At 36.4% G+C, this 13,452-nt stretch overlaps 1 protein-coding gene across 10 annotated transcripts in view; it reads left to right on the top strand.

The window, feature by feature from the left end:
- The window catches only part of FOCAD (focadhesin), a 302,205-nt gene that overhangs the window by 225,861 nt on the left and 62,892 nt on the right, over positions 1 to 13,452 (top strand). For all 10 annotated transcript variants that reach the window (XR_013534562.1, XR_013534576.1, XM_078370173.1 and 7 more), the window contains 4 exons: positions 318 to 426; positions 3,178 to 3,294; positions 6,096 to 6,334; positions 9,750 to 9,839. Coding sequence is in view for 8 of the 10 variants with exons in the window: in XM_078370173.1 (XP_078226299.1) it covers positions 318 to 426; positions 3,178 to 3,294; positions 6,096 to 6,334; positions 9,750 to 9,839 (555 nt within the window). In the remaining 2 variants the exon portion in view is untranslated. The remainder of the gene's footprint in view (positions 1 to 317; positions 427 to 3,177; positions 3,295 to 6,095; positions 6,335 to 9,749; positions 9,840 to 13,452) is intronic.

Raw genomic sequence — 13,452 nt, forward strand, 5'->3', positions numbered from 1 at the left:
AAGAGAGCCTAGGAAATGTAATGTTAAATGATGAAATAAAAATTTAGGAAGAATCAACTTACTAAGCTTGGATTTTTCAGTTATAAAAAGGCATAATGACCCATACATTGATAAGAAGAGTTCAGAATCAGCTCTAGAGTCAGAAGGGAAGGAAAGAAACTGTTGGCTTCAGGGAACAAACAGACCTATATTTCAAGACTTTGTAAAGGAATACAAGTTGCTTTTTGAGTTCATCCGCCCTCCTATATTATTAGCTCTTTCTCTTCTCCTAGTTTAATACCAAAGTTCCCTGTTGAAATTTTTTTCCTTTTGAACAGGGAGAGTCCAGTAGTGAAAGGCAATGCGCTGTTAGCCCTAAGCAGCCTTGCAGTCGTCGTATGTAGACATGAAGCCAGCCTCTCCTCAGACTCTGATGGGCTCCTGGAGGTTAGTTGGGGTGATTTAAACAATTGGGCTTTCATTGTGTCTTTTTAGGCCTGGTTTTAGGTAGCCTGGCTATAGGCCTACAGCATTAGATTCTGTGATTATGGCACCAAGTTACAGTACTTAATGGGTTTTTATACTGTGAACCTTAGTGTCTTCCTGACTTTGCTGCTTTTCTGTTTTCCTTTCTCTATCACAGTTAAGTGGTCATTTCTATTTGAAGGCACCAGTAGGGGTTATCTTTTTGTGATTACATCAATAGTAACCAATCTTATGAGCTTAACTAGACTTACTGAAAGTAAACAATGCTGTCAAAATGATAAATAAGCAGTGTTCATTGACTGAAAAAAATGTACTTTGCATTTTAATTGTAGATGTCAATGACAAAGTGCCTATTCATTTTTGCAAGGCGGTTATTTCTTAATTAAACATGTGGTGAACTGGCCACTGTTCATTTCCAGTGTACTTTCTTGGATGATTTATATCTGTCTAAATAAAAAGGCGTGGATTTATTCTTGTTTTAAGCCTTATTATCTGGTAGCTATCACCATCTAGAGATAATATATATATAATTGAGTCGTTAAAAAATAAGACTTTAGAATAGGAAAGTCTTGTATTTAGATCCTGTTACTTCCACCTACTACCTCTATGGCATATTTGTAGCAATTTCCTCTCTTAGAGCCGATTTCCCCATCTATAAAATGGAAGGATAACAACACTCACCAGATAGGATTATCAGAAGGATTAAATGAATTAATATATGTAAAGCACAGCAGCTCATAGATGCTAAACTCTCATTAATAATAGTCTTTCAAAGTTGTTCTGTCTGTCTCTGTCCTCAAGGAGTATCTTATGGGCTATCTGTATTCTTTTGTTTTTATTATTGTGGGGTTTTTTTGGTAGTACACTAAAAAAAAACAACTTTAATGACTCATTTAAACAGAAAAGGAACAGGAAGTATGTGAAATCTAGAAGCCCATGGAATTGAAGGCAAAGCTTAAAAACTGAGTTTTGGGAAGAAAAAGAACCAAGGCAATTTGGGGAGTCCAGACCACAGGTACTAACAAAACATCTCTGCAGACTACCTCCAGTGGGCCGGAACAACCTCAGTCATTTGTTGTCCTTTTATCACTTACTTAAAATTCAGAGTCCCTTGGGTCCTAGGCCTACCCCGTGGATAGTGTAGGACAGCTAGCTTAATGGAGCATTTAACCTTCAAATAGTGGGGAAGATGGAACTCCACGAAGGTGTCTATTACCAGTAAACAGAGAATAGATGCTGTGTGGCAAAAGCCACAGATATATATCACATATAGGGAAGGGAAAGAGGCCAAAGGATTATTGCAAGAATGATACTAGTTTATTACGCTGTGAAAATTTGCTTTTAAACTTAGAACCTTCTGATAAGAAAGATAGACATTTTATAGAGAAGAAATGTTTCATGTCTTTCAAAGAGCCATTGAATATTTTAGCAGAGGCTACATGCTGCCTAGATCTACAACCTAAAAAGTCAGTGCCTCTGGTGGCACATGCCTATAATCCCAGCTACTCAGGAGGCTGAGGCAGGAGAATTGCCTGAACCCAGGAGGCGGAGGTTGTGGTGAGCTGAGATCGCGCCATTGCACTCCAGCCTGGGTAACAAGAGCGAAACTCCGTCTCAAAAAAAAAAAAAAAAGTCAGTGCCTCTTTCTATGATCCCTTCACTTTGGTGTTATTTTTGTCAAACTATCAGTTATACAGTAATTTCCCCCAGTAATAATGGAGTCTAGCTCAGAGTGTGAGTTCCAGTAGCTCAGAGTTTGAATTCCAGCCTCTCTTACTTTCTCCTCCCCACCAACACGCCCCAACACACATTGAGAAGGCACACAGTCCAATGATAGGGCTTTGCTTTTATTTGTGATGATCTTGTCTTTGACTGTTGCTCAGTGCAAATTCAAGACCTCTTTATTTGATTAAAGTTGAAACTTTCAAACATTATTCAAATCTGCATATGACCACCAACAAAAGATCCAAAGATGTAAGAGCCTTGTTTGATTTAAGGAATTACAAGAAATCAAAGGACATAACACTGGATGATGTTTATAGTTTGCACCACCTGAGAGTTGCCGTATGACTTAATGAATGCTTTTGACATCCATGGTTATGAGTGACTTTAATAACCAAGTTTTATTTTTAATGAGTGGGGTTTTGTTGTTTTGTTTTTGTGTTCTCTCTTTCCTCTTCTTTTTCAGACTGAACATAATTCATGTTTTCTACCTAATCTTTAGTTAGCTGGGCAAATGTTGTCAAGATTCTTGAAATGGCAACTAAATGGCAATAGTCACCAGAAATGCTAGACATGTTGATCAGAATTTTGTGGGCTGTTTATTGCCTCCTTTGTCAAATAAGATGTCATAGAATTGAGAAATTTTGAGTTGCGTTTTTTTTACATCTCTCATTTTAACCTCCATATTACACAAGAGAGCTCTGAAGGGCTCTTGAATTGTTCTGTTTTGCAGCCTCTATCCTCTTGCTTCTGCTAACTCGTGCATAAAAGGTAATCTTATTTCTTTTGGGGCACAGGTGAGGATGTATATTTATCAATTACCTGTACACCTCATATGTGCATACTCATAGTCCAAGCAGATGAAGTTTACTTTTTGATAACCGCAGTTTATTGTTTAATATAGAAGGGGGTTGTACCCTGGATTTAGAAATGATCTTTAGATTTGTTTTCTTTTTTCCATAATCATTTCATGTTTTTATTCATCTGCAGGTTCAACCTAATTTCCTTTCAATGAAAGATTGGATTTCCATGGTACTTGATACTCTCTTGGTCATTGTGGATAGCCATTACCAACCCAGAGGGCAACTTCTCTCCTGGTTTTATTATGTAAGTACAAAAAATAAATAATCAGAAAACTCAGGGGTTGACTCTTCTAACATCAGTTGTTCACATGAAATCCATTATATAGGCCGGGAGCAGTGGCTCACGCCTGTAATCCCAACACTTTGGGAGGCTGAGGCAGGTGGATCACCTGAGGTTGAGAGTTCGAGATAAGGCTGACCAACATGGAGAAACCCCGTCTGTACTAAAAATACAAAATTAGCAGGGCCTGGTGGTGCATGCATGTAATCCCAGCTACTTGGGAGGCTGAGGCAGGAGAATGACTTGAACCCAGGAGGCAGAGATTGTGGTGAGCCAAGATCATGCCATTGCACTCCAGCTTGGGCAACAAGAGCAAAACTCCGCCGCAAAAAAAATCCATTATATAGTGTAGTTATTCTCTGCCCTGGTTATTTGTTAGAATCACCTGGGGAACTTTAAATACACCTACACACACAAGAAATATATAAAAAATATAAATATTATTTATGTAAATTATGAGAAATATGTGTGTAAATATATATGTATGTATATATGCATATATGACATGTGAAATATATGTATGGAAATATGTATAAAAGAAATACTGAAGTATAGTTCCCACTGCTGATTTAATTGCTCATGGATTAATTTCAGACATCAGCATTTTGAGAGCTCTCTCAGTTATTCTAATGTGTAGTCAGGGTCAAGAGCTGCAGATGTAGTAGAGTAAATATTGGCTGAAATATAGGGATTCCAAGTTCCTAGTCATAGTTTTTTTCATTCCAGGTTGTGTGACCTTGGGCAATTTACTCAACCTCTTTGAGCCTTTTTTTCCTTATTTATAAAATGAAGGAATTGAGCAATATCATCTGTAGCAATTGTAGACCTTGCTCCTAATGAAAGTAAAAATTAATGCTTTGCCAATTTTCTAAAAGATTGTGAAGATCAAATAATACACTTTATGTAAAAATATTTTGAAAACTGTGAAATACTCTGTAAATTCAAAGTTAATGTTGTTGTTCATTTAAAAAAAAAAGCCACAAGCCACCTGTTACCTATACTCAGTCTTAATGGTTGTATTCTAAGATTTGAAGCAAAAATGAGAAAACACTATTTTGTTTAGGTTTCCTTTTCCTTTCATTGGTCATAGTGCATGCTTTATTTCTGTATCTGTGTAGAACTATTTTGGTCCTACCCTATTGCTATCCATTGCCTAGGGAATTATAATGATCATGGGGCAATCAGCTGAGTGGCAGAGGATTATAGTTGATTTTAATAAAAATATAACACAGATTCTGAACTGTTGCTAAGATCACGAATTTAGCCTAAAACGTCATTGCCTAAGGTCTTCTCTGTATATTGTGTGTGCCACTGTCCTCTTGCCCTTGGAAAGATCTGGTATGTATTTGTCTGGGGCTTTGGGTTTAGAGCTAGATTTTTAACCATAGTTGAGGTAAAACAATGACTTTCCAGATGATGTAGAATTAAATTGGAAGGTAAATTTTGCTCAAAATGTTAATTGCTTAATGATGATTTGCTTTCTGTCAGAAGTGTTCTTATTTCTTTAATGATGAATGAAACCTTTAGATGCTTATATGGAGGTCTTTGTAATAACTATCTAGTTCAGATATTCACCAGAGCAGGACACTGTATGAAATTTCTCATGTGCTACTTAGTTCTTGCAAACCAATAAAAATAATCTCTTTACTAGTCAGCTCTGATTGCCTCTTACCTTTGTGATTTTTGCATTACCATACTTTTCAAAGCCCTGTTTCAAAAGTCACTTTATTTCCTGTGTGCTACCCGTGGGTCATTTTGAGTAGCATTATTATTAAAATAGTGCTATATTAACTTAAAGTGTAACTTAGTACTTGTTTGATTTTTATCCTTAAAGTACCAAAGCTTAGAGAGCAAATGGGCCTGGAATTAAAAACACATTTTAATGTGCTTTGATTGCAAGGGACAACACTGCTTTTATGGTGTGTCTGAAATTTTAAATTGGATAATAGTGAGGAATGATAAATGAGCTTTCTTTCCCACTTGAGACATATTTGTATATGTATATAATGTCTGGTAGAGCTCTCTAACATGGGATTCTTATAGAAGCTGTTCATATTCAGTGGCTCTGTCATTTTATTAGGGCTGTTATTCATTTCTTTTCCCATAATTACATGTAGGAAGGGGCATATAGGGCTCTCCATTTCATTTTGAATAGCTGGTTATTGCTTTGTAACCAAAGGCTTTTAGGATTTCAACTTCCTTTTTAATTAAAAGGAATTAACCCCCTGTAGGAAATAATCCATCTATTGGGAAGTGTTCCCACCAAAAATTTTGGGAGATGTGCCAATAGATCCCTGTGCTAAATTTATACTTGTTTCTCCATACTAAACTTAAACTCTTTTCCTCCCTTTTCCTTTCTTTCCTGGAAAACTCCTAGCTTTCTGGACATTTATAATGTGGCAAGCTCAGACAGATTCACTTCGGTGTTTTTTAATACATATACATGTGGGGTTTTAAGAACACTGAAATTGTTTCAAGCCTTATAGGAGGGAATTTATAACCTTTAAAAAGAAGGCACTTGTAATTTGTTTTTTCAAATTTAAAAGGATATTATTAATCCATTTTTTAGTAGCAAAATATTTCAATAATGAAAACATAACCTATAGACAAAAACATTTGGATTTTTAAAAAATACATTGTTTTGGGTGTTGGCAGGGGTGGATTTAAGGGAAGCTTGTATGGTTGTATCGTGCTTTTGCAATAGGTATGCTTCCTCGGGTTTTAAACAAAAGGCTAACCCCGTTTTCTTCTTTGGCATGTCCTAGAAGTCCTATTCTGGTGAAAACACAGCTAGTGCCATTGCCCGTTCTGCTGCCGCCACGGCTTTGTCTCTCCTTGTGCCAGTTTTCATTATCTCTTGCAAAGAGAAGGTTGAGGAAATCCTGAACATGCTGACTGCCAGGTTACCTGGGAAACCAAGTGCTGATGAGTCTCAAGCCGTGCAAATCCACATGGGCCTTGCTTTAGGGATGTTTCTCTCTCGCTTGTGTGAAGAGAAACTCAGGTACAGTTTATTAAAATATTTCTGCTTTTCCTTGTGATTTTTTTGCAAAGGATTTTGCACTCATATGCACATATACATAAACATTGTATCTAAGCAATACGTGTCTGCTAAACTTTCTGAGACAGGCAAGTTGATCCTTTTTACTTCTTTATGAGTACCTTTACTTTTCTAAAATGCCATCCTGAGGGTATTAATGTATTTTAAGGGTTGCTAGTATTAAAGTGAAGATCATCTCATGCTTAAATGAAAGCCTCGGGTACCTAAGTGTGGTAGACATGAGAAACGTCTAATCTTATAGTGTTACAAGTAAAAAGCTTCTTTTTTTTTTTCTGGTTATCTGGGATGAAAATAATTGCCAGTCTTTTATCAATCACTGTAAAATGGGAAGAGAGGATTGGCATATCTCTAGTGCCTAAGGGGTGTTGGGGAGTCTCTGAATCACCTGAGAACTACATGTACCCGGCTTTAAATACTGCTTTTTTCCTGTGCCTTGGCCAAATTTTTATAATCCTTAAAGAGTTTTAATCTGTGCATATTATACTGTGTGCTTTGTTCACTTTGATTGCTCATTTTTGGACTGCTAGCTTTACCCTTGAATGGAGCTAATGGAATAGACTCAGGTGGAAAATTCCACTGAATTGGAAAGGTTTTCTTCATGCATAAGTCTTCTTTAGTTTTGTTGTTCATACTGCTTATTTTTTATTTTATAACAAATCTTAGAATTTTGTATATCTACATTGATTGTAGTGGGATACAACATGAATATTTGCTTATTATGAATATTTCGATGTCAGCGACTTGGTATTTGGCTCTGTTTTCCTTAATTGGAAATAAGATAGTAGGAAGAGGCATTCTGTTGTGATATTAGACATCTTTTAAATTCCCCGGTTGGCAGAAATTCACTGTCCAAAGGCAAGAAATGGTGCTGGTGTGGATAAACTGGATGACACTATGCTCTATTTATTTCAGTTTGAGACCACTGATTAAGTTCTTCACAAACAGCAGTATGTGAAACGTCTATGTGAATTGCTATTGATCTGGGGGAATACCATATTTCAGATGATCATTTTCAGCTCTTAGAAATGTCTGTCAGATGATTGGGATGGTTCTCTTAGTCTTAGTGATGGTGAATAGGACAAAATGAATATTCTGGCCACACTGCACTTAGAATCTCCAGTAAATACAGGTCTTGTTTTGGAGATGAGTAAAAAAGTGCCCTTTGCATGTGATTTGACTGTTACATCTTGTGTGTGTGACAGAACACAAAGTATTTTTAAAGACTTAAAACTTGAAAGTGATTTTTTCCCTTTGCTACTATGCTACAAATGACAGTCTTTTCACCATCTGTGTTCATGCTCTTTCTTTGGTAGCTTTTCAAGCAACATGTTTTGCAACTAAAAATGAGCCGTGGCAGTTTAATTCTAGGCAACTCATTTCATCCTATTCTGGCGTGACTCCTTTCTTCACTAAGTTAGGAGGAGATGCTGCTGCTTTTAGGCTGACAGGCTTGCATTTGTGCTTAACGTAACATGCTGCCTGGAGAAACCTATAATGATTCCCCTAAAACACTTGATCCTGGTTCCTAGGTTGCCTTCCACCCCTGTCTGTCTGTCTGGAATTCACACCCAAAGGAAACCCTGGGCAAAGACATCAGGAAGCTCCTTCCTTAGCTGAGTACCCCCAGAATAACTACAAATTTTGACTCTACCTTAACGTTCCTGTGTTTGATAGCATCCTCCTCCTCCGTAGGGCCTGTGTGTTAGAAATGCCATTACTAATATAACTGTTCATGGTTCCCACCTTCCCAATTTGTTCCAGTTGAGGAATCTGAAACATTTGCCTTTTGATACTAATAAATGTTTTACCAGGTAGTAACAGTGCTAACAGATAATTTCATTTTTGGAGAAAGTTTTAATTTTTTTCTAAAAGTGTTTTGAGAACTGTTGATTTTGACTAGTCAGTGGCATCAAATGTGTCCCAATGTAGTCCTTTAATGGGAGCAGAATTGGGACAGTGTGTTGGTTTTCAGGGACTAAGAAATCACCATGTACAAGAGAATTATGAATCACATCTGTGATTGCAGCACTTGGGGAGGCTGAGGCAGGCAGATCGCTTGAGGCCAGGAGTTTGAGACTGGTATGGCTAACACAGCAAAACCCAGTCTCTACTGAAAATACAGAACTTAGCCAGGCATGGTGGTGGATGCCTGTAGTCCCAGCTACTCAGGGAGCTGAGGCATGAGATTTGCTTACGCCCAAGAGGTGAAGGTTGCAATGAGCTGACATTGCACCACTGCCCTCCAGCCTGGGTGACAAAGCAAGACTCTGTCTCAAAAAAAAAAGAGATAATTATGAAAATATCATGTTTTGCTAAGGCGTATGAAAAAGTCTCTTGAATTTAAGTTCCAGTGTAGAATTTATTCAGAAAAATACTGAATATTGTTCCACAGTTTCTTGCTTCTGTCATAACCTCCAAAAAATACAAGTATGACATCTTTAGCATTTATTTAGAATATTTAAGTATATTTTACTCCAAAGGACAACTTTAGTAGGATTTATTTAGTTAAAGCTCTTAAGTCTGTGTGTGTAATGTGAGGGTTGTGTGTTTTTTTAATTGCAAAAAAACTTTTACCCTGGGCGAAATTGCTATAGTCTTAGTTTGGGAAAATGTTTTAAAAAGTGCTCTGCCAGGTTGTCATTCCTGGGGTTACATTCCACTTAGCATGATCAGAAGTAGCAATATGAGAGTTAAGATGTAGGAACCTCTAGCTAATAAAATGTCACCGATGAAGGCTACAAATCTGCCCAAAAAGATGGCTATAGAAACTTTTAAGTTTTATTTTACTATGCAAGTCAGACTTTTCACCTAGGCATTTATAAAATCATCAATTGTTTGTAGAAATGCAAACAAACATAGGTCTAGGATTTTCTCCCCTTTAAAAAAATGTAAGTAAAGGAATAGAACTTAAAACCTTTACAATTGAGACATGAAATCAGAAGTGACAGTCTTTGCAAGAAAGAGATTTGTACTTATTATTGATAATGTCAGCTTAATAGGTTAAGTATTCTGACGAAAAACCCTTAAAACTTGTTAGAAATATTTTCTGGAATTCCACATTTATTTTTTATTTTTCAGTGACTTAAAATTTAAATACGCTGAGAAAAATAAAAAATAGGAGATTTAGGGTTTATTGGTTTGGAAGCGATTACACTGCTCAGAAACCCAGTTATTGGATAATTTGTCAGACTTAGTTTCTGTAACTACAAAATAAGAGTATACATAACCAATGTCTCTTTTTTTTTTTAAGAGAAATACTGGTATTTCCAGTAAAACATTGACAGTATAATATTGTATTTAATATTTTAGACCTGACAAATTTTAAATAATTAATTGTTTCCCCTTGATCTTTATCTAGTGATATATCTGGCCAAGAAATGAACCTTCTTCTGATGAAGTGTTTGGATGCCCTGGAAAATTGCTGCTTTGACACTAGTCTTGAATACAAGTATGTTGTTTCTATTTCCACTCTCACAGGTACTTAGACATTGGTTCCTACACTGCCATAAGTCTTGCATGCTATGGAGAAATTTTTTATTTATTTTTAATTTCCATAGGTTATTGGGGGAACAGGTGGGGTTTGGTTACATGAGTAAGTTCTGTAATGGTGATTTGTGAGATTTTGGTGTACCCATCACCCAAGCAATATACACTGCACACAACTTGTAGTCATATATCCCTCACCCCTTTCCCACCCTTACCCCCTGAATCCCCAAAGTTCATTGTGTCATTCTTATGCCTCTGTATCCTCATAGCTTAGTCCTTCTTATGAATGAGAACATACTATGTTTGGTTTTTCCATTCCAGAGTTACTTAGAATAATAGTCTCCAATCTTTTCCAGGTTGCTGTGAATGCCATTAGTTCATTCCTTTTTATGGCTGAGTAGTATTTCATCATATATATTTCACAGTTTCTTTATCCACTCATTGACTGATGGGCATTTGAGTTAGGTCCACATTTTTGCAGTTGTGAATTGTGCTGCTATAAACATTCACGTGCAAGTACTTTTCTGTATGATGACTTCTTTTCCTCTGGGTACATACTTAGTAGTGAGATTGCCGGATCAAATGGTAGTTCTACTTTTAGTTCTTTAAGGAATCTCCACAATATTTTCCATAGTGGTAATAGTTTGCATTACCACCAGCAGTTTAGAAGTGTTCTCTGTTCACTGCGTCCACGCCAATATCTATTGTTTTTTGAATATGGCCATTCTTGCAGGAGTGAGGTGGTATTGCATTGTGGTTTTGCTTTACATTTCCCTGATCATTAGTGATATTAAGCGTTTTTCCATATGTTTGTTGGACATTTGTATATCTTCTTTTGGGAATTGTCCATTCGTGTCCTTAGCCTACTTTTGATGGGATTGTTTGTTTTTGTCTTGCTAATTTGTTTGAGTTTGTTGTAGATTCTGGATATTAGTCCTTTGTCAGTTGTATAGATTGTGAAGATTTTCTCACACTCCGTGGGTTGTCTGTTTACTGTGCTGACTGTTCCCTTTGCTGTGCAAAAGCTCTTTAGTTTAATTAAGTCCAAGCGATTTATCTTTGTTTTTATCGCATTTGCTTTTTGGTTCTTCATCATGAAATCCTTGTTTAAGCCAATGTCTATAAGGGTTTTTCCAGTGTTATGTTTAGAATTTTTATAGTTTCAGGTCTTAGATTTAAGTCCTTGATCTATCTTGAGTTGATTTTTGGATAAGGTAAGAACTGAGGATCCTTCTATATAGTTTCATTCTTTTACATGTAGCTTGCCAATTAAGCTCACATGTAGCTTACCAATTATCCCAGCACCATTTGTTGAGTAGGGTGTCCTTTCCCCACTTTATGTTTTTGTTTGATTTATCAAAGATCAGTTGGCTGTAAGTATTTGGGTTTATTTCTGAATTCTCTGTTCTATTCCGTTAGTCTATGTGCCTATTTTTATGCCAGTACCATGCTGTTTTGGTGACTATGGCCTTATATTATAGTTTGAAATTGGGTAATGTGATGCCTCCAGATTTTTTCTTTTTGCTTAGTCTTGCTTTGGCTATGTGTACTCCTCCAGAAAGCTCCCAGGATTGATAAAAGAATTTCAGCAAAGTTTCTGGATACAAAAGTAATGTACACAAATCAATACCTCTTCTATATACCAACAGCAACCAAGCTGAGAGTCACATCAAGAACCCCACTCCTTTTATAATAGCTGCAAAAAAAAAAAAAAAACCAACAAAATACTAAGAAATATACCTAACAAAGGAGGTGAAAGACTTCTACAAGGAAAACTACAAAACACTACTGAAAGAAATGCTAGACGACACAAACAAATGGAAATACATTCCATGCTCATAGATGGGTAGAATCAGTATTGTGATAATTACCATACTGCCAAAAGCAATTTACAAATTCAGTGCAATTCTCATGAAAATACTACCATCATTCTTCACAGAACTAGAAAAACAATCCTAAAAGTCATATAGAGAAATATTGTTAGGATGTGATTTTGAATTTCTTTGCAGAGAGTTTTTAGTAATAAAGAATCAAAAAACTTATAATTAAAGCTTCCTTGTTCTGAAAACCATGTTTTAGCAATAGAGAATTTGCTTAAATTCAAAGCAACAACTGCTATTTGCGGTTTACGCTTTATATTACTAAGACCTTAGTTTTGACTTATGTTTATCATATGAGGCTCATGTGTGGGGATATGGATGCATGACTTAATCTTTTAAAGTATTCCTTTCTTTTTATTTAATTAATTTATTTATTGAGACAGAGTCCCAGTCTTGTTGCCTAGGCTGGAGTGCAGTGAGGGGATCTCCGCTCACCGCAACCTCCGTCTCTTGAGTTTTAGTGATTCTTCTGCCTCAGCCTCACAAGTTGCTGGTATTACAGACATGCGTCACTACGCCCAGCTAATTTTGTATTTTTAGTAGACATGGGGTTTCACTTGTTGGTCAGGCTGGTCTCAAACTCCTGACCTCATGTGACCCACCCACCTCGGCCTCCCATAGTGCTATGATTACAGGCATGAGCCACCCAGCCCAGCCGACTTAATCTTTTTAAAGATCTGTTGAGACCATTTGAATCTGATTGAGCTAAGAGGGCCTTTGACTGATGATTTATGTTTGGTGAAATCACATGGCTAGGAAGTAGAAAGGGAAGCAAACAGGTTATACAAGGGATTTACCAACCTGCTGAGCATTAACAAACTTTCCCTTTCCCCTGCCAACCCCATGGTTTTTAAGGATTTTTGTCTATTAAACTAAATATTTTAAAATTTATTTTCTCATTTCAGTAATGAAAGATAAAAATGCAAAGGAATAATCAAAAAAGAATACTCAAGAAAGTGTTAAACACATTAATTTAATAAAATACTTAATGTTTCAGTTAGTCTGTGTGATTTGTGTGGGTGACTATGTGGTTTTGTTAGGCTTTCTGAAATACATCGTTGAGGGAGCTACATCATAGTTTTTTGGACTTCCACGTATTTTGGGACTTCAGGCATGAATACTCGGGGGTTCATCATTGCTGAGAACTAACAGATGATAAACAATAACTTCCAGTTTATTGATTCATTTACCTTTTGATATTATGGACACAGCTCAAATGTGCATTAAATCAGTGTTTGCATTTCTGGCCTTCAGGAACTTATGATTTAAAGCTACATTAATATCTCCTATCCTGTTAGTTTCAGATTGACAAAAGGGTAAATGATATGGTAATGGCAGCTGCATGTGTAAAGGGTTTCATCAGGAGTAAATAAAGTAAAATGTCCATTTCATAGGTGATATGGAATCTTTTTTCCGATGCAGGCTAAGATTGGAGAGGAACTAGTGCCACTCACCTAGTTTATCAAGAAACACTTTTGGGATCAAGTGACTTCTTAAGAGTGTGGTTTGAATATGGGTAAAGAAAAAGTTTGATGGCATGGTTGAAATCTCTTGAATATAGAAAATGATTAACAGGAAAAATAGGAAAATTTACTTGGATTTAATGGAGTTGAGATTTTGAACCTAACCCGCGCATTTGTATTGTTGCCTTTTACAACTAAGGAATAAGATATTTTTGTGTCTCTTTTTATCCCT

The sequence above is a fragment of the Callithrix jacchus genome, chromosome 1 (assembly GCF_049354715.1).
Source record: "Callithrix jacchus isolate 240 chromosome 1, calJac240_pri, whole genome shotgun sequence".
In the NCBI taxonomy this organism is placed as follows: domain Eukaryota; kingdom Metazoa; phylum Chordata; class Mammalia; order Primates; family Cebidae; genus Callithrix; species Callithrix jacchus.